The sequence below is a fragment of the Bubalus kerabau genome, chromosome 22 (assembly GCF_029407905.1).
Source record: "Bubalus kerabau isolate K-KA32 ecotype Philippines breed swamp buffalo chromosome 22, PCC_UOA_SB_1v2, whole genome shotgun sequence".
NCBI lineage: Eukaryota > Metazoa > Chordata > Mammalia > Artiodactyla > Bovidae > Bubalus > Bubalus kerabau.
The window spans coordinates 18,565,732-18,589,046 of NC_073645.1; the positions used below are offsets into that span (position 1 = coordinate 18,565,732).

Here is a 23,315-nt window from a genome sequence, read left to right on the forward strand (position 1 = left end):
TGTTAAACTGGAATGCTCAGATGGGTCATTAAAAAAAAAAAAAAAACGGCAAGAGCAAAACAAACAGCACCATATTTTAATCTTTATTGCAGGGCTAACGTCCCTTCAAAAGAGAGATTAAAGTAGACCTAGCTGACTGTTCACTTTCTGAGTTAGAGGCACAGGTTGAATTAGCAGGGACTGTTATAAAAGCTTTAGGTTTCAGGCTCACAGTCTTCTGAGTAAGAAGAGAAGGCGCCAATGGATCTGGCTGTGGTCCTGGTGCTCTGTCTCTCCTGTCTGCTTCTCCTCTCACTCTGGAAACAGAGCTCTGGGAAAGGGAAGCTACCGCTGGGCCCCACTCCTCTCCCGATTCTTGGAAATATCCTACAGTTAGATGTTAATAACATTGGCAAATCCTTAAGCAATGTAAGTAGGTTTTATGTTCCTCCAGTGGCTTGCAAAGGGAAAGTAAGTGAACATCTGCTCTAAAAAATATATATAAAAATACATTACAATATCTTAAAATTACTAAAATATGTCATTTTAAAGCAAATACTCCAGTGGAATATTACTTTTTGTCTGTCACTGTCAAGAAGAGTGGAAAGCATTTCTTGAGTAGAGAAACATGTAGGTCTCTGTATAACTGAATCAAAATGATAACGTGGCAAAAGATTGGAGTATTGCTTCTCTTCTTTGTTTCACCACATTTGCTATGATTTTTGGCTGAAGATAAATGATAAGGGAAGTGTTTTGTGATTAGCGATGTCATTCAAGAAGTCATCAATTATATAAACTGCGTGTTTTGTTCAGAATAACCATGAAAATTTAACTTCTGTGAAGAAGTGAACTATGCCTGATGTTAAGGAAATAGCTTGGGATCAGGACAAATATGAGTGAATGAAAGGAAAAAGTCATTATTCAGAGCCAGCTGGGTGGTAACAAAATCCTTTTGGATTCTGCACAAAGCTGCTTTCTTCAAGACATGATGCTAGATGAAAGTAATTGTTCTTTCATGAGCTGCTGCGTGTCCTGGCACTGACTCTGTGATGCTTGCTTGCTTCCTGTCAGTAATAGCAGCGGATCTTAAATTGGGCTGGGCATTTGAATCACTGAGGGTGGTTTTTAAAAATGTAGATTTCTAGTACTTATTACTGCTGAGTCAGAATTCCCATGGGATGAGCTTTACAAGTGACCTGGAAGCAGTCAGTTGTATATTGGTTCTGAGGTAGGCACAGGGGTCACCAATAAATGTCTTAGGCACTACAGATCAACTAAGCATGTTGAAATTTGGGTCTTCTCTTTAGTAAAAATTTCTCCGAAGAAAACATACAGATGGCCATAGACACATGAAAAGATGCTCAACATCACTATTAGAGAAATGCAAATCAAAACTACAGTGAGATATCACCTCACACTGGTCCAAATGGCCTAAATAATAAAGAGTCTACAAATAACAAATGTTGGAGACGATGTACAGAAAAGAGAACATTCCTACACTGTTGGTAGGAATGAAAACTAGTGCAGCCACTATGGAAAACAGTATGGAGGGTTCTCAGGAAACTAAAAATAGAATCACCACATGATCCAGCAAATCACTCCTGGACATAACACCCAGAAAAACTATAGTTCAAAGAGATCCAGAGATCAAATTGTCAACATGCGCTGGATCATGGAAAAAGCAAGAGAGTTCCAGAAAAACATCTATTTCTGCTTTATTGACTATGCCAAAGCCTTTGACTGTGTGGATCATGGTAAACTGTGGGAAATTCTGAAAGAGATGGGCATACCAGACCACCTGACCTGCCTCTTGAGAAATCTGTATGCAGGTCAGGAAGCAACAGTTAGAACTGGACATGGAACAACAGACTGGTTCCAAATAGGAAAAGGAGTACGTCAAGGCTGTATATTGTCACCCTGCTTATTTAACTTATATGCAGAGTACATCATGAGAAATGCTGGACTGGAAGAAACACAAGCTGGAATCAAGATTGCCAGAGAAATATCAATAACCTCAGATATGCAGATGACACCACCCTTATGGCAGAAAGTGAAGAGGAACTAAAAAGCCTCTTGATGAAAGTGAAAGAGGAGAGTGAAAAAGTTGGCTTAAAGCTCAACATTCAGAAAACGAAGATCATGGCATCTTGTCCCATCACTTCATGGGAAATAGATGGGGAAACAGTGGAAACAGTGTCAGACTTTATTTTTCTGGGCTCCCAAATCACTGCAGATGGTGACTGCAGCCATGAAATCAAAAGATGCTTACTCCTTGGAAGAAAAGTTGTGACCAACCTAGATAGCATATTCAAAAGCAGAGACATTACTTTGCCAACAAAGGTCCGTCTAGTCAAGGCAATGGTTTTTCCTGTGGTCATGTATGGATGTGAGAGTTGGACTGTGAAGAAAGCTGAGCGCCGAAGAATTGATGCTTTTGAACTGTGGTGTTGGAGAAGACTCTTGAGAGTGCCTTGGACTGCAAGGAGATCCAACCAGTCCATTCTGAAGGAGATCGGTCCTGGGATTTCTTTGGAAGGAATGATGCTAAAGCTGAAACTGCAGTACGTTGGCCACCTCATGCGAAGAGTTGACTCATTGGAAAAGACTCTGATGCTGGGAGGGATTGGGGGCAGGAGGAGAAGGGGATGACAGAGGATGAGATGGCTGGATGGTATCACTAACTCAATGGACGTGAGTCTGAGTGAACTCCGGGAGTTGGTGATGGACAGGGAGGCCTGGCCTGCTGCGATTCATGGGGTGGCAAAGAGATGGACACAACTGAGCGACTGAACTGAACTGAACTGAACTATTACATCTCCATTTCTGCATATGAAGTGACTTGTTCCAAGTAATTTCCAGGTAGTAAAACACCTAGAATTTGAACTCTAAAGCCATGCTTTGGTGACTGTAAGATTTTCTAGAATAAATCTGATTGTAAACCATTTTGTGTTTATGTTTCACTAGATCCTCAGGGGAAAAAGGGGTGCTTACCAGATTTTAGAAACATTTCCGGAGGATCAACTTGTCTAGTGAATGTAGAGCTTAATTTAACTAAAGTCTTGATTCCAAACCCTTTAAATCTGACCTAAATTTTTTTATCCCTTTTTATCTTTCAATATACGCATATAATTGTCCTGTATTCTATCTTGTTGGCTCCTTTTCAGTTCATCTCAAATTGCAATCTGCCTGGGGACAGAATTTGAAACTTAAAACTAAATGTTTATAAATTTATAAAGCATTGCTACCTTTTTTACTAAGCAAAAAAAAAAAAGTTAGGAGTAGATTTAATTCTATGGAACCCAGGAAAGGGACTTGAAAACTGAATAAGAAACTTTCTGAAAAGTCAAGAACTGACTTTTGTTCTCTTCTTTGAAAAGAAACTATTAATATTTCTACCATAATTTCTAATGCCAACTATGGCTTCCTTTAACATTTCTCCTGTTTTAAGGAGAACTATATTAGCTTCCTAAACAACAAAAAAATCCAGTGAGATCTACACCTGATATAAAAGTACCCACAGTTTCTTATACTGTCTCTTTTTCATTGTTCTTGTCTTTAAAAACAGAAAGAAGGACAGGACAGGAGAAATAGCATTTAGGCTTTAATGTAAAGTAATTATTAAAAGAGATTAGCCCTAGAAATCATACTTCTCTGTGGTAGCCCTTAACATTTAAGGATCAGGAAATAAAATATCCCACTATTACACAAACAGAACCAACTTATATAAATAATGAAATCACTCACCTGTGAGCCCTAGAGTATACTCCCTTCTCTGTGGTTTGATTTACATAAGGGAAGAATCTAAGTTCGTCTGTCTTGAGAATGAATGAAGGATATGTTTGTTTAAACCACTGAAAGGAGTTTTCTTAATGGCTGAAGCCATTTTATAATGTAGAAATCCCTTTTTCCTATTTTGAGTAACGAAAGGCCATTCTTAATATGGTGTCCAACAACTAAAACAATCTGAGGATTTGTTACTTGTCTGTGATGTAAACTGACTCCCCCTTCCCTTACCATCCGCTGCCCTCGGGGACTCTTTGGTAGGCGTTTGCTTTACAGCATGCAGGGGCTTGCCCAGTGACTCAGTGGTAAAGAATCCACCTGCAATCAAGGAGATACAGGAGATGCCAGTTCGATCCCTGCGCAGGGAAGATCTCCTGGAGGAGGGCATGGCAATCCACTCTAGTATTCTTGCTGGGATGATCCCCTGGACAGAGGAGCCTGGTGGGCTGCAGGCCATAGGGTCGCAAAGAGTCAGACACGACTGAAGTAACCAAGTACACAGCATGTATCTAGGACGCTTGTTCCTAGAACTGGCTGCCCACTGCCGCTAGGAAGTCTACCAGATGATGCTTCTGGTGCCAGGCTGAGTTGTCCGCCACCTCAGAGCTGCTGGTGGTCCATTAGTGAGGAGCTGCTGGTGATCAGCCTCCAGGGCTGGGATTCCAGACTCAGGACGAGCACATTGCTTTGCACTTGATCCACTTCCAGCACCTCGTGCTCAGTGGTACCACCGCTCAGGTGTCCCGGGCTCCCACTGGCACCTCCCCTCAGTGCAATAGCTTTGTGGCTCAATTGGTGATGGACACCGCCATCTTCATGGTGTCCTGTTACAAGTTGCTGCTGCTGCTAAGTCGCTTCAGTCGTGTCCGACTCTGTGCAACCCCATAGACTGCAGCCCACCAGGCTCCCCCGTCCCTGGGATTCTCCAGGCAAGAACACTGGAGTGGGTTGCCATTTCCTTCTCCAATTCATGAAAGTGAAAAGTGAAAGTGAATTTGCTTGGTTGTGTCTGACTCTTAGCGACCCCACGGACTGCAGCCTACCAGGCTCCTCCGTCCATGGCAGGAGGAGCATTTTCATTTCCTCCATCCATTTTCTAGGCAAGAGTACTGGAGTGGGGTGCCATTGCCTTCTCCACTGTTACAAGTTACTGAACGTAATTCCCTGTGCTGTACAGTAAGCCTTGTTGCTTTTCTGTCTCATGTATAGTAGTTTGTATCTGTTAATCTCTTACCCCTAATTTGTCCCTCACCCACTTTGGTTACCCACAAATTTGTTTTCTGTGTCTGTGAGTCTGTTTACTATTTGTATATAGATTCATTTGTATTTTTTTAAGATTCTCTATATAAGCGATATCATGTAGTATTTTTCTTTTTCTGACTTAGTTCAGTTCAGTTCAGTCGATCAGTCATGTCCAACTCTTTGCAACCCCATGTATCGCAGCATGCCAGGCCTCCCTGTCCATCACCAACTCCCAGAGTTCACTCAGATACACGTCCATAGAGTCAGTGATGCCATCCAGCCATCTCATCCTCTGTCATCCCCTTCTCCTCCTGCCCCCAATCCCTCCCAGCATCAGAGTCTTTTCCAGTGAGTCAACTCTTCGCATGAGGTGGCCAACGTACTGCAGTTTCAGCTTTAGCATCATTCCTTCCAAAGAAATCCCAGGGCTGATCTCCTTCAGAATGGACTGGTTGGATCTCCTTGCAGTCCAAGAGACACTCAAGAGTCTTCTCCAACACCACAGTTCAAAAGCATCAATTCTTCGGCGCTCAGCTTTCTTCACAGTCCAACTCTCACATCCATACATGACCACTGGAAAAATTATAGCCTTGACTAGACAGACCTTTGTTGGCAAAGTAATGTCTCTGCTTTTCAATATGCTGTCTAGGTTGGTCATAACTTTTCTTCCAAGGAGTAAGCATCTTTTGATTTCATGGCTGCAGTCACCATCTGCAGTGATTTTGGAGCCCCCCAAAATAAAGTCTGACACTGTTTCCACTGTTTCCCCATCTATTTCTGACTTAGTTCACTAAGCTTATTCTCTAGGCCCATCTGTGTTGCTGCAACATTTTATTGTTTTTTTTTTTTTTTTATGGCTTAGCAATATTCCATTGTATGTATATACCACATATACTTAAGCCATTTATCTGTTAAGGGCGCTTGGGTTGCTTCTATTTCTTGGCTATTGTAAGTAGTGCTGTTGTGAACATTGGGATGCATTATCTTTTTGAATTAGACTTCCATTTTTCTTTCTTGGTATATACCCAAGAGTGAAATTGCTGGATTATATGGTAGTTTTATTTTTAGTTTTTAAAGGAATTTCCACACTGTTCTCCTTAGTGGCTGCACCAATGTACACTCCCACCAACAGTGTAAGAGGCTTCCCTTTCCTCCACACCCTCTTCAGCATTTAGCACTTGTAGACATTTCGATGATAACCACAATGGTACCTCATTGTGGTTTCAATTTTCACTTCTCTAATTGTTAGTGATTTTTTTTTTTGATTGTTAGTGATTTAAAGAATCTTTTCATTGCATGTTGGCCATCTGTAGGTGCTTCTTCAGAGAAAGGTCTATTTAGGTCTTCTGCTTTATTATGCTGAGATATGTTCCCTCTATACCCACTTTAGTGAGAGTGCTTTTTTTCCCCTCATGAATGGATGTTGAATTATCATACTTCTAAATCCCAAAGAAAGGCAATGCCAAAGAATGCTCAAACTACTGCACAGTTACACTCATCTCACTCGCTAGTAAAGTAATGCTCAAAATTCTCCAAGCCAGGCTTCAAGCCGTACGTGAACTGTGAACTTCCAGATGTTCAAGATGGATTTAGAAAAGGCAGAGGAACCAGAGATCAAATTGTCAACATCCATTGGATCACTGAAAAAGCAAGAGAGTTCCGGAAAAACATCTACTTCTGCTTTATTGACTATGCCAAAGCCTTTGACTGTGTGGATCACAATAAACTGTGGAAAATTCTGAATGAGATGGGAATACCAGACCACCTGACCTGCCTCTTGAGAAGTCTATACTCAGATTGGGAAGCAACAATTAAAACTGGACATGGAACAACAGACTGGTTCCAAATGGAACCAGAGTAAAAGAGTACCTCAAGGCTATATATTATCACCCTGCTTATTTAACTTATATGCAGAATACGTCATGAGAAACACTGGACTGGATGAAGCACAAGCTGGAATCAAGATTACTGGGAGAAATACCGATAACCTCAGATATGCAGATGACACCACCCATATTGCAAAAAGCGAAGAAGAACTAAAAAGCCTTTTGATGAAAGTGAAAGAGGAGAGTGAAAAAGTTGGCTTAAAACTCAACATTAGAAAACTAAGATCATGGCAACTGGTCCCATCACTTCATGGCAAATGGATGGGGAAACAGTGGAAACAGTGACAGATTTTATTTTTGGGGGCTCCAAAATCACTGAAGATGGTGACTGCAGCCATGAAATTAAATGATGCTTGCTCCTTGGAAGAGAAGTCATGACCAACTTAGATAGCATATTCAAAAGCAGACATTACTTTGCCAGCAAAGGTCTGTCTAGTCAAAGCTATGGTTTTTACAGTGATCATGCATGGATGTGAGAGTTGGACTATAAAGAAAGCTGAGCACTAAAGAACTGATGCTTTTGAACTGTGGTGTTGGAGAAGACTCTTGAGAGTCCCTTGGACTGCAAGGAGATCCAACCAGTCCATCCTAAAGGAAATCAGTCCCGAATATTTGTTGGAAGGACTGAAGCTGAAGCTGAAACTCCAACACTTTGGCCACCCGATGTGAAGAACTGATTCATTGGAAAAGACCCTGATAGGAAAAGATTGAAGTAGAGAGGTGAAGGGGACAACAGAGGATGAGATGGTTGGATGGCATCAGCGACTCAATGGACAGGAATTTGAGTAAACTCCGGGAGTTGGTGATGGACAGGGAGGCCTGGCGTGCTGCAGTCCATGGGGTTGCAAAGAGTTGGACATGATAGTGACTGAACTGATACTGATATATAAGATCCAGAAATGTTTGTAGTTATGTGTGGGAGAATAAATTATCAACAATATGATGATAATAACAGTCTTAATCATGAGCAAAATAGACCACATTGTGACTTCTTTTGCTAATATTTGCATTTTCTTTCCATTTCCCAGCTCTCAAACACCTATGGCCCTGTGTTCACAGTGTATTTTGGCTTGAGGCCCACTGTTGTGTTGCATGGGTATGAAGCAGTGAAAGAAGCCCTAATTGATCAGGGAGAAGAATTTTCTGGAAGAGGCAATCTCCCAATGTCTCAAAGAGTTAATAAAGGATATGGTAGGTGTGCATGTGCATGTGTACAATCTTGGTAATGGGGGTGGCGAGAATGGAAAAGAGGAATTTGAAGAGCCCCCTCAGCAGAGCTTGGTCCATCTCTGAGGCTGCCAAGTGTCAGCTCACTCCTCCTTCTCTAGGGTCTCCCTCCTAGTCTCTGTTTCCCCTCCTGGCAGGAATCATTTTCAGCAATGGGAAGAGATGGAAGGAGATCCGACGCTTCTCCCTCATGACCCTGCGGAATTTCGGGATGGGCAAGAGGAGCATCGAGGACCGCGTTCAAGAGGAAGCGCACTGCCTGGTGGAGGAGTTGAGAAAAACCAATGGTGGGTGATTCTATGCTCTGTAATTCTGACCTCAGCAGACCACTCACTTCTCCAGGGACGCCCTTGGAAACATTTCAGGGGCAGTCACATCTTTCATATGGTTCCTGGTTTTCAGCCCTCCCGTGGAGAAGAGAGAGAGAAAGGAGAGAGCCAAGAAGGCTTTTGTGTATCTATGCTTGTTGTGTGTGTACACCCAGGATGGAGCATATAGTGTGGATTAAAGGTCATTTAATCCTATTCTGATTTGAAATTTTTGTTTTCAGATCATTAGGACATGAAGGTAGGAGGTTTTGAGTCTCTCTTTTTTGTGTGTGCATTAGAGAGCAATTTCTCCCCCCATAGTGTCAGTTTGGGTTATCTATTCTAGAATATTTCTTCAGGGAATACTTGTCAAGTGGACACGGTGGGAATGAATTCATCATGCCCCTCTGGAGGGCATGTGCTTTCACTTAATTGGCCTGTATTTGTATGGTCAACCTTACTCAGATGTCTGAGGGTTTCTTCAGACACTCATTGCCTACAGTTCTAGCCAGTAATGATACTTTTCTATGGTTCTAATTACTTAGGTATCCTTCAGTGCAGGCCTCATCTATTGTGATTTCCTTGTAAACAACTGTTTTAAAATTATCACCTTGAGTTATTTAATGTTGCTTCTAAGTTACAGTATTGTTTTATGAATTCTAAGAAATAGATGCTATAGAATAATCCTAAAGTTTACACAAATACAAGGTTATAAAATGATTTACTTGAATAACCCTGTGTACGAGACAGCAAAAGAGACACTGATGTATAGAACAGTCTTATGGACTCTGTGGGAGAGGGAGAGGGTGGGAAGATTTGGGAGAATGGCATTGAAACCTGTATGATATCATGTATGAAACGAGTTGCCAGTCCAGGTTCGATGCACGATACTGGATGCTTGGGGCTAGTGCACTGGGACAACCCAGAGGGATGGTATGGGGAGGGAGGAGGGAGGAGGGTTCAAGATGGGCAACACATGTATACCTGTGGCGGATTCATTTTGATATTTGGCAAAACTAATACAATTATGTAAAGTTTAAAAATAAAATAAAATTAAAAGAAAAAGATTTATTTGGATTTTAGCCTGCCTTCCTAATTAGTTTCTTCTAACTTCAACTTTCTCTTTACATTTATCTCCCCTCCCTTACTGGTAAAGAATCTGCCTGCAGTGTTGGAGACCTGGGTTCAATCCCTGGGTTGGGAAGATCCCCTGGAGAAGGGAAAGGCTACCCACTCCAATATTCTGGCCTAGAGAATTCCATGGACTGTATAGTCCATGGGGTTGCAAAAAGTCGGACATGACTGAAAGACTTTCACTTTCCTTTTCCCATGTTTTGTATTTTCCATATTTTATGATACTTTGACATCTTGGAAGGCCTTGCAGACCTGGGGAGCAACTGCCTCTCCCAGGGTTAGTTAATCCTGAGATAGAGCATCACATCTTTTCTATGAGCGTGCCTTTGATTTTTAAGCCAACCATCCAGAGCCCATACCCTCTGGATCCCTACCTTATGAAACCCTCACACACCAAGCCAATATTCTCCCTGCCCTAAATTAACCCAAGGCATTATGGGACAACCAGGGATCATCCCTACTGCTGCTAAGTCACTCCAGTCGTGTCTGACTCTGTGCGACCCCATAGATGGCAGCCCACCAGGCTCCACCGTCCCTGAGATTCTCCAGGCAAGAACACTGGAGTGGGTTGCCATTTCCTCCTCCAATGCGTGAAAGTGAAAAGTGAAAGTGAAGCTGCTCAGTCGTGTCCGACTCTTTGAGACCCCGTAGACTGTAACCTACTAGGCTCCTCTGTCCATGGGATTCTCCAGGCAAGAGTACTGGAGTGGGTTGCCATTGCCTTCTCCTTACTAACTAGAGCCCTCTGAAATTATCCAAACTATCCAATCCTAAGGTTAGTTAGCATACTGACCCCACCTTGTTCATTTCTTCCGTGAAACCCCTGTGAAAGCTCTGCTCCATGCTGTCTCCTGACCAATCTTGGTGCTTCCCCACGTGGCCCTGGGTGGTGTTCCCCTCCTCTTGGGAACAAACTATCTTCTCTATGGCTATCATCTCCTGATCTGTTGACCTAATCATGTGAATAAAAATAAAACCCCAAGTACATTTTAAAACAATTGGGTTTGGGATTAAAACTCTTACGGTAATTTTTCACCCCTACTGCTAGCTGTACTGATTTATGAAGCGCTTGTCACAATGAATCTTATTTTCAGTCTGGATTCCAAACTATCTGCTTTGTAAGTCTTCCTCTCCAGTGACCTGATAGGAAAGATTAAAAATCAGATTTTAATCTGATTTAATTGTCACACGCATGAACATTTCATTTTAAACTTTCTTGTTTGCTTTGTGATTGAAGTTTGAAGTGGAGAATTCTTACTTTTATTTTAGGCAAACAAATCTTAGAGTTTGCAGTTTATTTGTGTTACTTTTTCTTCTCATACAGTGTGGATGACTTTTACTCATTTTCCCATCAAACACCTGAATTTTTCCATAATCTTTCTCTCTTAAATCTCTTCCTTTCCTGATCCTACCAGTCATTCCTTCAACTATTTATTATATATAAAAGGTTCCCAGGTTCCTAAATATTTTTTCCTTCTTACATCAGTGCTTAATTGTCTAGCTTACCAGATAATGTGATTCTGTACTGATAGATAACTTGAATTGTTGTTTTTAACCAGACCTTTAACATTTTTTTCCATTCTTCAAAATAACCAACAATTTGGCTCAAGGCAGTGAAGGAAATGGAGATTTTGGGAACAAGTTATTAAACAAACTAGGATGGCTGAATGGTTAGGATTCTGGGCTCTCTCTGCCATGGGCCCATGTTCAGTTTGTGGTTGGTGAGCTAAGATCCCTCAAACTGTGCAGCCCAGCTAAAAAGTTAAAAAAAAAAAAAAGTTCTGTTAAACAAACAAAGGATGGTATGGTCAATTCATGTTAAAGGCAATAATGATGTATTTTAAGCATACTTAAATTTTTGCTGATAAGGGAATTTCTATGTAAATGTTGATTCAGAGATTCTATAATTATCTGTTATCCACAGCAAAGTTTTATATTTATATTTTAACAGTGTTTTATAAATCTTTTCCATTCTTTAGGGTCACCCTGTGATCCCACTTTCATCCTGGGCTGCGCTCCCTGCAATGTGATCTGCTCCATTATTTTCCAAAATCGGTTTGATTATACAGATCAGAATTTTCTTAACTTGCTAGACAAATTTAATGAAAATCTCCAGGTTGCAAGCTCCCCATGGATGCAGGTGAGGTCATGCTCCTTTTTTCCTGAGAAGTCATCTGTGTTCTTTTCTCTGACAAGTTCATAATTCAGTATGGACCAAGCTGTGAAGAGAATGTTTGAAAACTGAACATTTTTAAAATTTATTTATTTTACTTATTTATTTTTATTTATTATTTTTTTAATTTAATTTAATTTAATTTTTATTTATTTTTTTTTTAAATTTTATTTTATTTTTAAACTTTACATAATTGTATTAGTTTTGCCAAATATCAAAATGAATCCGCCACAGGTATACATGTGTGCCCTACCCTGAACCCTCCTCCCTCCTCCCTCCCCATACCATCCCTCTGGGTCGTCCCAGTGCACTAGCCCCAAGCATCCAGTATCATGCATTGAACCTGGACTGGCAACTCGTTTCATACATGATATTTTACATGTTTCAATGCCATTCTCCCAAATCTTCCCACCCTCTCCCTCTCCCACAGAGTCCATAAGACTGTTCTATACATCAGTGTCTCTTTTGCTGTCTCGTACACAGGGTTATTGTTACCATCTTTCTAAATTCCATATATATGCGTTAGTATACTGTATTGGTGTTTTTCTTTCTGGCTTACTTCACTCTGTATAATAGGTTCCAGTTTCATCCACCTCATTAGAACTGATTCAAATGTATTCTTTTTAATGGCTGAGTAATACTCCATTGTGTATATGTACCACAGCTTTCTTATCCATTCATCTGCTGATGGACATCTAGGTTGCTTCCATGTCCTGGCTATTATAAACAGTGCTGCGATGAACATTGGGGTACACGTGTCTCTTTCCCTTCTGGTTTCCTCAGTGTGTATGCCCAGCAGTGGGATTGCTGGATCATAAGGCAGTTCTATTTCCAGTTTTTTAAGGAATCTCCACACTGTTCTCCAAAGTGGCTGTACTAGTTTGCATTCCCACCAACAGTGTAAGAGGGAAGACTCCACCAGAAAATTACTAGAACTAATCAATGACTATAGTAAAGTTACAGGATATAAAATCAACACCCAGAAATCCCTTGCATTCCTATACACTAATAATGAGAAAACAGAAAGAGAAATTAAGGAAACAATTCCATTCACCATTGCAATGGAAAGAATAAAATACTTAGGAATATATCGACCTAAAGAAACTAAAGACCTATATATAGAAAACTATAAAACACTGGTGAAAGAAATCAAAGAGGACACTAACAGATGGAGAAATATACCATGTTCATGGACTGGAAGAATCAATATAGTGAAAATGAGTATACTACCTAAAGCAATTTATAGATTCAATGCAATCCCTATCAAGCTACCAACAGTATTCTTCACAGAGCTAGAACAAATAATTTCACAATTTGTATGGAAATACAAAAAACCTCGAATAGCCAAAACGATCTTGAGAAAGAAGAATGGAACTGGAGGAATCAACCTACCTGATTTCAGGCTCTACTACAAAGCCACAGTTATCAAGACAGTATGGTACTGGCATAATTTTATTTTATTTTTAAACTTTACAATATTGTATTAGTTTTGCCAAATATCGAAATGAATCTGCCACAGGTATACCTGTGTTCCCCATCCTAAACCCTCCTCCCTCCTCCCTCTCCATACCCTCCCTCTGGGTCGTCCCAGTGCACCAGCCCCAAGCATCCAGTATCGTGCATCCAACCTGGACTGGCGACTCGTTTCATACATGATATTATACATGTTTCAATGCCATTCTCCCAAATCTCCCCACCCTCTCCCTATATTTATTTTTATTATTATTATTATTTTTACTTTACAATATTGTATTGGTTTTGCCATACATCAACATGCATCCGCCACGGGTGTACACGTGTTTCCCATCCTGAACCCCCCTCCCACCTCCCTCCCCATACCATCCCTCTGGGTCATCCCAGTGCACCAGCCCCAAGCTTCCTGTATCCTGCATAGAACCTGGACTGGCGATTCGTTTCTTATGTGATATTATACATGTTTTAATGCCATTCTCCTAAATCATCCCCCCTCCCTCTCCCAGAGTCCAAAGGACTGTTCTATACATCTGTGTCTCTTTTGCTGTCTTGCATACAGGGTTGTCGTTACCATCTTTCTAAATTCCATATATATGCGTTAGTATACTGTATTGGTGTTTTTCTTTCTGGCTTACTTCACTCTGTATAATAGGCTCCAGTTTCATCCACCAATGTGGCAACCGGGAATCAGATTTTCCCCTCTTTGTTTTTTTTTTTTTTTTTTTTTTTTAGTTTGATATAGCTTCTGTTTGTTTGACTTTTGCTGCTGCTGCTGCTGCGTCGCTTCAGTCGTGTCCGACTCTGTGTGACCCCATAGATGGCAGCCCACCAGGCTCCGCCCTGGGATTCTCCAGGCAAGAACACTGGAGTGAGTTGCCATTTCCTTCTCCAATGCATGAAAGTGAAAAGTGAAAGTGAAGTCGCTCATTCGTGTCCGACTCCTAGCGACCCCATGGACTACGCCCTACCAGGTTCCTCTGTCCATGGGATTTTCTAGGCAAAAGTACTGGAGTGGGGGTGCCATTGCCTTCTCCGTTGACTTTTGCAAGCTGTAGCTATTCATTTATTTAGTGACTTTTCTAAACTGTTTTGGCACAATCTCTTTTTTTTTGTCTAGTGTGGTTGCTGAAATTTCTGTTCCTTTAGCTTATTATGTTCAGCTAGTATTTGAATAGAGTTTTTGATATTTTTTTTTTTTTGCTTTTCTCTTTTTAAAAAATTGAATAAAATATTCTTTAAAATCTATAGTGCTTTACAGTTTTCAGAAGTTTCACACACAAGATTTCATATAATCCCATAAAACCCCTTTTTCCCCCCTCACTACCCTTGTGTTGCCCCTCCATCCTCTCCTCTCCCTCTATAGCTTGTTTTCATATCTGTGAGTCTGTGGATAGCAATGCCATTGAATGTGAGGATCCTAAGAGAAGAAAGGTGAGACAAAGAGATGGAGATGGAGATAGAGAGGAAGGGAGGAAAGAAGAAAGGGAGAAAGGGAGGAAATAAAGGGAAGGAAATGACTCCTAGATTTGTCCTTGTGTGCTTAGTTGGTCAGTCATGTCCGACTCTTTGTGATCCCATGGACTGTACCTGCAAGGCTCCTTCATCCATGGAATTTCCCAGGCTTTTCCCAGTATCCTGGCTTTTTCCCAGGGATTTCCCAGTATCCCAAGGATACTGTGGTGGGTTGCCATTTCCATCTCCAGGGGATCTTCCTGACCCAGGGACTGAACTTTTGCATTGGCAGGTGGGTTCTCTTACCACTGAGCCACCTGGGAATCCTTTAGCCAGGTTATTCTCAACTCTGTCTTGGTCTTTGCTTGTTGCTTGCACTCAGCCTAGAGATCAGCCAGAGGTGATAGCTTAGTCTCTTCTTAGGTCTTTTCTTAGCAGGTGTCCTGCCCTGGGCATGTCTATAGCTTTCTGAATTCCTCAGTATACATGGATGCTTTTGAATGTGCTAATTTCTTAAAGGCACTCCCTCCCCAGCTGTTCTTTCTGGAGTTTGGGTCTCTGTTGTGTGCCTTAACTGTAATCCTTTGCTCCAGGCAACAGTGGGTTTTTCATGCCAGGTCTTTGAGACATCCGTACTGTGTTTCCACCCTAAGTTCCAAGTCAGATGAAACAAAAACAAGTTCCTGTGTCAGTGCCTCAGGTGGCCCCAGACAGGTTAGAACACAGATACACAGTTCCTTGTTAGTGAGGTCTGCCCTGGTACCACCAGAATGAGGAAGCAGGCTCCCATACCACAAGCTGCCCTTGTTAAGGCCACTGCCAAGGAAGGAGGTGGGACAAGGAGAAAAAACAATAACAGATCTTTTCTGCTGTTTTTAAGTTGTCTTATCCTTGATTCAACATTTATGTGATTGCTGTAAACCTTGGTGCTCTAGAGTTCTGACAAGTTGATTCTGATAGTTTTTGCTTAATTTTCTGACACTTTTTAAGGCCTTCTGAGTCATCTACTGCATCATTTTTGCTGATGTTATTCTAAGTGAATGTTTGAATGTAACAATCCTGCCTTAGTGTCATAAAGTAAACATCTGGGAAAGGTGGCTGTGCTTTTATTTTACAAAGAAAAGAAAAGCCTGAATATAAAGCTGGAATTCAAGACTCTTGAATCCCTGGCCAGTGGTTTTTTTCTACTACCCCACCAAAACCCAGTTTCCATAAACTACTTTGGTGACTGCCCAAAAGCATGCCCACAGCACTCAATGAACGTCCAGGCCCTTACTGAAAGGTTTCCATTGTGCACAGGCTTGTCCTCCAATCACACTTAGTGATTTCCTCATCATATTACTTAGCAGAAATATCCTACTTCAGGAAGAAAGAGAATATCTCTTTCAGAGAGGAAGAAAGTTTGTGAACAGCGATGCCACCGGGAACACTGACCAGGGCAGGGGTGTTTGATACTTTAGTTGGTATCCTAGCTGACCAGGTGATTGGGCTTGGGATGATAAAACTTTCAAACTTCCTTAACCTCTGTCCTCATCTATAAAATGTGCATCATAGTAATTCATCTTACTCTGTATTTCAAGGTTGTAAAGAAGAATTAATTTAGAAAAAGAGAGAATTGACATAAAAATGCTTTAATAACATAAGGTTGTTGTATGAATATAGGAAATTACTGTCAACTTTTATCACCTGGTCAGAGTTTTCTCCCTTAAATACCTCTATCAGCATAAAGAATTATTTTATATGTATAATATAAAAAGCTCCTCCTGAAGATATAGACCATTTTTATTCACTTCAGTTTCTAACCAGGGCTAGGCATATGGTATATATGTCTTCAACATATATTTTTAATTTAATAAACACATATTTTTAATCTTTAAGGTCTGCAACACTTTCCCTATTCTCATCGACTATTTCCCAGGGAGTCATAACAAACTATTTAAAAATTTTGCTTATATAAGAAGCTATGTTTTGGAGAAAGTAAAAGAACATCAAGCAACTCTGGACATTAACAATCCTCGGGACTTCATCCATTGTTTCCTGATCAAAATGGAACAGGTAAAATGTTGATGACAGATTGGTTATCTATTTGCCTGAATTTTTTTGTTCATTAAATTGTTCTTTACTTATTAGGGATGTTTAATGGTTAGAGAAGAAATGCTTGATTAGCACTTTGGGTACTATTTGTGCATGGATCTGGATTGAGCATCATGGGAGATTTAAAATTGAATAGTTAAATAACTGGGATACATGGACCTTGTTTGTTGGACACTAATAGACTAGATGAGAAGAAAGAGAACACACATCTCAGGTGAAATGGAAGTGCAGACAAGCGAGAAATACAAAATACTGAGCCATAAAGGGAAAGTGGGTGTGATCATTTCACATAGCATGTGGGAGAGTGAGAAGGAAGGGTTTAGCCTGCTTGGGTTTCCTGTATGTCCTGAAGCTTGACGTATATCTTCAAATATTTGCAATAAGTCATCAGGGAGGGAATTTCAAGTTGGTAGAATGATGTCATGAGAGGTTCAGAGGTGTTTGTGGTAGAGACTAGGTGGGTAGAAGAGAGAAGCCTTAACTGAGTGTAACCAAAAATGATTCTGGAAAGATATAGAGTTGGAAGTTGGTGTCCTTCAAGTAAACATGAAAGTTGGCATTATAAATTTTGATTTTTATCAGGTAGATGTATGAACCAGAACAAGAGTAGAATGCAAATAATTACTGGGGAAGATTATCCTGGGAGTTCTGTAGAATGACCAGTACAATGAGAATGGAGCTCAAGGACCAGCTATGAGATTTTTAATTTCTTTGGACTTTGGCTTGATGAAAGTCTGGAACATGGAAATGCAGAGGATTCTGAAATAAAATCAATCTGTCCATCTTGTCATATTATCAAAGATCCATAAATATTAGTTTTAGTTAGAAGAGTGGATGAGAGCCAAATTATAGGGAGTGTCTGGGAAGTCTCAGTAAAAAGATCAAATTTGTTATCTGAAAAGTTCAACTAAGGAGGGAAAAATTCAGATAGTAAATTTTAATAGTGAATATGATTAGTGGTAGGGTCAAGTTGGAAATTGTGGCAAGAGCAATATAGGTGCCATAAAAAATTTTGTGTAGGTGCAAAGCCGTTCTTGAACTGGGGAAAGGCAGGATCCAGTAAAAGCTGTAAAAAGCACTCTAGAAACTAATTCTAGAGAAATAAATTTCTTCATCTGAGGCCATGATTATTTTATTCAACCACTTTGTAGCACTGGGCAGAAATGAGAAAACAGTTAGTAGGCTAAAATGGCAAGGAGCCCAAGATGCTGATGAAGATGACATTCGAAGAATTGTTCATGGATTTGAACTGGACTGCTCAAATCATGTGTTTTGAACAGAATGAAGGGAAGCACATGGAGTGGCTTAAAGAAACAGGAGGAAGGAAGAAGCAAATCTGCTCTCTGCTTTCTCTGGTGCTTGGGCAATGATTTTTGTCTTTCTGGGGCCCAGTTGATTTGAGAATCTGATTAAGAGTAAGGAAACTGTCCTAGAAAGATGCACCTATATGAGTTCCTGATATTTTGCACATAATTTGAGGGATTCTCATTGTGCTATGAAGTCTCTCCACTAATCCTGGGTTAAGGAGGCTCTAAGATGTCTGGTATTCCATTTAACAGTGGCTGTTTCATCAGTGCTATGTTTAAAACCCTTATTGTTTCTCTGGAGTTCACTATCATATTTATTTTTTTATAGTATATATTTATATATATATATTTTATCTTTATTCAATATAATTTATATACCATAACCCTCACACATTCAGTATACAATTCAGTATTTTCACAGAGTTGAACAACTACCACCACAATCAATTTCTGAATATTTTTATGACCTTGAAAAGAAATCTTATATGCTTTTGGAGTCACCCTCATTCCTCCCCAATCTCCCCAGTTCTAGACTTCACTAACCTATCTTCCATCTTTATAAGTTTGCTATTCTGGACATTTCATGTTAATGGAATTATACAATATGTGTCTTTTGTGTCTAGCTTCTTTCACTTAATGCTTTCAGGGTTCATTGATAATGTAGCATACATCAGTACTTCATTCCTTTAAATGATTAAATGGCATTTCAGTGTGGATATACCACATTTTGTATATCTGTTTGTTGGTTGATGGACATTTTGGTTCCTTCTATTTTGGTTTTTATGAGTTTGTGGACATTTATGTACAAGTTTTATGTATGTGTGCATTTGTTAAGTTGCTTCAGTCATGTCCAATTCTTTGCGACCCTATGGACTGTAGCCTGTCAGCTCCTCTGTCCATGGGATTCTCCAGGCAAGAATACTGGAGTTGGTTGCCATGGCCTGCTCCAGGGGATCTTCCCAAGCCAGGAACTGAACCCATATCTTTTACCCCTGCTGTAATGGCAGGCAGACTCTTTACTACTAGCACCACCTGGGAAGCCCCACAAGTTTTGTATACACATATGTTTTAATTTCTCTTGGATATATACCTAGTGATAGAATTGTTGGTGGGCTTCCCAGGTCACACAGTGGCAAAGAATCCGCCTGCCAGTGCGAGAGACACAGGAGATGGGAGTTCAATCCCTGGGTCAGGAAGATCCCCTGGAATAGGAAATGACAATCCACCCCTGTATTCTTGCTTGGGAAGTCTCAAGGACAGAGGAGCCTGGTGGGCTGGAGTCCATGGAGTCACAAAGAGTTGAACACAACTGAGCACAGCACAGACAGATGATAACTTTATATTTAACCTTCGAAGGAAGTGTGGCAGATCAAAGTCTTAATGTAAGAACTGAAGCTATAAATCTCCTAGAAGAAAACTTACACATAAAATTTGCTGCACCATTTTATATACTCATCAGCAGTGTATGAAGCTTACAATTTATTCACATATTTCACAGTGCTTCAAATTATCTGTCTTTTTGATTCTAGCCATCCTAGTAGGATCTGATCCATTTTCACATGGATCATGTTGCATTTGTAGGTCAGTTTGGGAGTAATGCCATCTTAACTTTTAAGTCTTTCAGTAGATGAACATGGGATGTATTTCCATTTATTTAGGTCTTCTTTAATTTCCTTCAGCAAAGTTTTGTATAGGCTAGTTTAGTTTTGATAGGCTATGTGTACATAACCATTGATTCTTCAAATTCACATGAACAGATAGAAATAGCAATAATGATTTATAAGAACTCTACTCTCCTTCTTGGTCTCAGAGTAATTTTGAGTTGACAAACTTAGAAACTGTATGAAGTTGATGTTACCAATGGGGATAACTACTTTTATCTATCAGGTACAACTGTGATAGGGTTAAGTCTATCTTAATGGTGTTGGGTTCTATAATATTGGGCGTGCCACAGGTCACTTGGGGATTATAAGAGCCTTATTAAATTAATGCTAGTCTAGAAGACTGGATAGGAAGAAATGATTATTTTTGGTATGTTCATGACCTCTGTAGTCAGTATTTCAGATTGTCCCATTCTTATAATCAATTTTATGTCACATATATCCCTTCTCTAAACCCACCTTAGTTGTCCTTGTGAAGGGCTTTTACTCTCCCAACTTCCAATTTGTGAGAGCTTTATTCAGTCAATTCCTTATTCTGAACATCTGCACTCATTTCCTCGCCCAAGCTGCCTATTGCCTCACATCTTGGAATACAGTAGTGGCCAGCCCCATTTTGTCTTTGTATGTGGGATAAATAAACTCACTATTTCTTTAAACCACTGTTAACTTTTTTTTTATTGGTAGGCAAACACAACTTTAATTGATAGAAACGAGCAAATTAGAGCCATATCTTGAAAAATGTTATAAACCAGAATCAAGAGTTTGCAATTCACTTTTCCTTTTAAACCATTTTATCTGGACTCTGCCTAAAGACACATGAAGAAGTTGAAAATGTGCAAAAGCTAACATAGCAGCACATCCTAGAATATATGACAAAGAAAAAGAATGGATTCACCGAGACTCTTATGTTGGGAAGTCCAGGGCTAGCCATGAAGTACATTGAACTCAAGTGCCTTCCATTTTTCTTCAGCATATTTAAGTATGTAGGTTTCATCTTTATGTTCAGATACTCATGTTTCAAAATGATGACTGCACCACTTCTACGTCTGTATCTGTGTTTGACTATGAAGAAAGAAAGAGAGAAACTGGCATCAGCAAGCTCTTTGGCAAGAAGTAGGTTGCTTCACCAGTGTGCCTGCAAAAGAGGCTTGGAATGAAGTTTTTAGGCAAGCTAGGGAAGAGGAGTAGGAAATCAAGACTGCATCAGCCCAGTCCACACACTTTGCCGGTTGTTGTAGTACTGCACTCGAGTGTCTAGGTTTGTTCAGCTTTGTAACAGTGTGTTATTTTGGATTGATTTTAATTATTTATACTGGCAAACTACCAGATAATTACATCAAATAACTTATAGGAAAAACACAATCAAGAGATGGAGTTTACTTTTGAAAACTTGATAGCATCTGTGTCTGATTTGTTTGGAGCTGGGACAGAGACAACAAGCACCACGCTGAGATATGGGCTCCTCATGCTGCTGAAACACCCAGAGGTCACAGGTATGATAACATGGTGGGCAGGGTGAGTTTTGGGGAAGATATTAGGTCTTCTGTCTTATAATTTCTCTTAGAGAAGCTTTAGTTTTGAAATTTCTTTGCCACCCACTATAAGCTGCCCAAATATTAAAAAAAAAAAAAAGGTGAAAGTAAGACAAATTTGTATAGTAGGGAGGATTGCTGAGAAAAGTGAAGACAGTATGAGCAGTATCAAAGGCAATAAAGCTATGGATTTCATCAATAAAAAATTCTGGTTAAGTATCTGGACTTCATGGGAAGGGATTTGCAGCAGGCACAACCAGCATAAATTGGCCTACAATGGACTATTAGTTTTCTTAAGAAGTGGCCACTTTGAATGGTAGATATATTTTTACTTAAATCTTTCCCTGTTCTAAATATGCAGCATTATAATGCTAGGGTAGGGAAGATGGGAGCTATATTGTTGAAGTATAGCAGAAATTCTAGAAATCTGGTGAGAAAGCCTGAGAAAATTTTTGGTCTGAGAAGTACTTTAAAAGGTTAGATTTAGAAAAAGATATATGCTATTTAGACAGAAGATGTACCTAAAAGGCCACCTGATGTGAAGAGCTGACTCATTGGAAAAGACCCTGATGCTGGGAAAGATTGGGGGCAGGAGGAGAAGGGGATGACAGAGGATGAGATGGCTGGATGGCATCACCGACTCAATGGGCATGGGTTTGGGTGGACTCCGGGAGTTGGTGATGGACAGGGAGGCCTGGCGTGCTGCGGTTCATAGGATCGCAAAGAGTTGGACACGACTGAGCGACTGAATTGAACTGAACTGTACCTAAAAGAATTTTTTCCCTTTTTAAACATTAAATAAGATAGCATTTCACGTTGCAAATAAACACACACACAATACATATACAACTGCAAACCATACATACATCAGTTATAGAATTTGATTTTTAAAACATCGTACATTATTTTGATATGAAAATAATACTTGATACCTGTTTTTCTTTCTGTGATTGTCGAGACCAGCTCAACAAGCAGGGTTTCCGAAAGTGTGATACGGTGAGAGAACGAGAAATGAGACACAAGAATTCATAGAAAAGCGAGGATCAGGGGACCAACACCACTCCAAGGCGAAGGTGCTGAAACTGAATCCAACCCAGTTTTATTATACTTTCAGCCATGAAGGAAAGAATATGTGGGGAGTTAAACTATAACTCGTGTGGCCTTCAGGGCCAAAGAACAAAATGATCATTAACCATTTAGTAATTAAGAAACAGTAATCAATAACAAATCAGTAACTAAGACTAATATTCTTATCTATAGATTTTTCACCAGATATATAAAACATGTGACTCTCTGAGATGCCAGTCGAGAAACAGTCTGGGGTCGGTTTTCCGACCCCAAGATCATATCTTGTTTTTAAGATTATGAACTGTTCCCTCTGGACTTGTTCCAAGAGTCTCATGCCTTATAGCATCCAGTTTATCAATAAACTTCTTTTGTGGCCCTTGCTGGTGCCTGCTTTTGTTTTATTCTTCCTGTCTCCTACATGTGATGACAGAAATTTCTTGAGTTAATAATATACTGTTTGTGTTTAAAGTGTTTCATGATGCTAATATATGTGCTTCCCAGGTGGCGCTAGTGATAAAGAACCTGCCTGCCAATACAGAAGATGTAAGAGAGGCGGGTTCGATCCCTGTGTCCAGAAGAGCCCCTGAAGGAGGGCATTGCAACCCACCCCAGTATTCTTGCCAGGAGAATTCCATGAACAGAGGAACCTGGCAAACTACAGTTCATAGGGTTGCAAAGAGTTGGACATGACTGAAACGACTTAGCACGCATGCATGCTAATATATAGGCTTCCCTGGTGGCTCAGATGGTAAAGAATCTGCCTGCGATGCAGGAGGCAAGAGTCGGGAAGATTCCCCTGGAGGAGGGCATGGCAAGCCACTCCAGTATTCTTGCCTGGAGAATCTATGGACAGAGGAGCCTGGTGGGCTACTAGTCCATAGGGTCAGGAAGAGTCAGACATGACTGAGGGACTAACACTTTTTTCACTTTTCATGCTAATATATAGGTGTGCACAGATTTATCCCTGGAGAAGGCAATGGCACCCCACTCCAGTAC

At 40.3% G+C, this 23,315-nt stretch overlaps 1 protein-coding gene across 2 annotated transcripts in view; it reads left to right on the forward strand.

Annotated features, from left to right (window-relative positions):
- The first annotated feature begins 240 nt into the window (after window positions 1-240).
- LOC129636672 (cytochrome P450 2C18-like) overlaps window positions 241-23,315 on the forward strand; it is a 43,381-nt gene continuing 20,306 nt past the window's right edge. Inside the window, exons 1-6 of one of the 2 annotated variants that reach the window (XM_055560244.1) lie at window positions 241-408; window positions 7,919-8,081; window positions 8,255-8,404; window positions 11,539-11,699; window positions 16,536-16,712; window positions 21,071-21,212. In XM_055560244.1, coding sequence (XP_055416219.1) covers window positions 241-408; window positions 7,919-8,081; window positions 8,255-8,404; window positions 11,539-11,699; window positions 16,536-16,712; window positions 21,071-21,212 — 961 coding nt within the window. The remainder of the gene's footprint in view (window positions 409-7,918; window positions 8,082-8,254; window positions 8,405-11,538; window positions 11,700-16,535; window positions 16,713-21,070; window positions 21,213-23,315) is intronic. The other variant, XM_055560245.1, reaches the window with a different exon arrangement.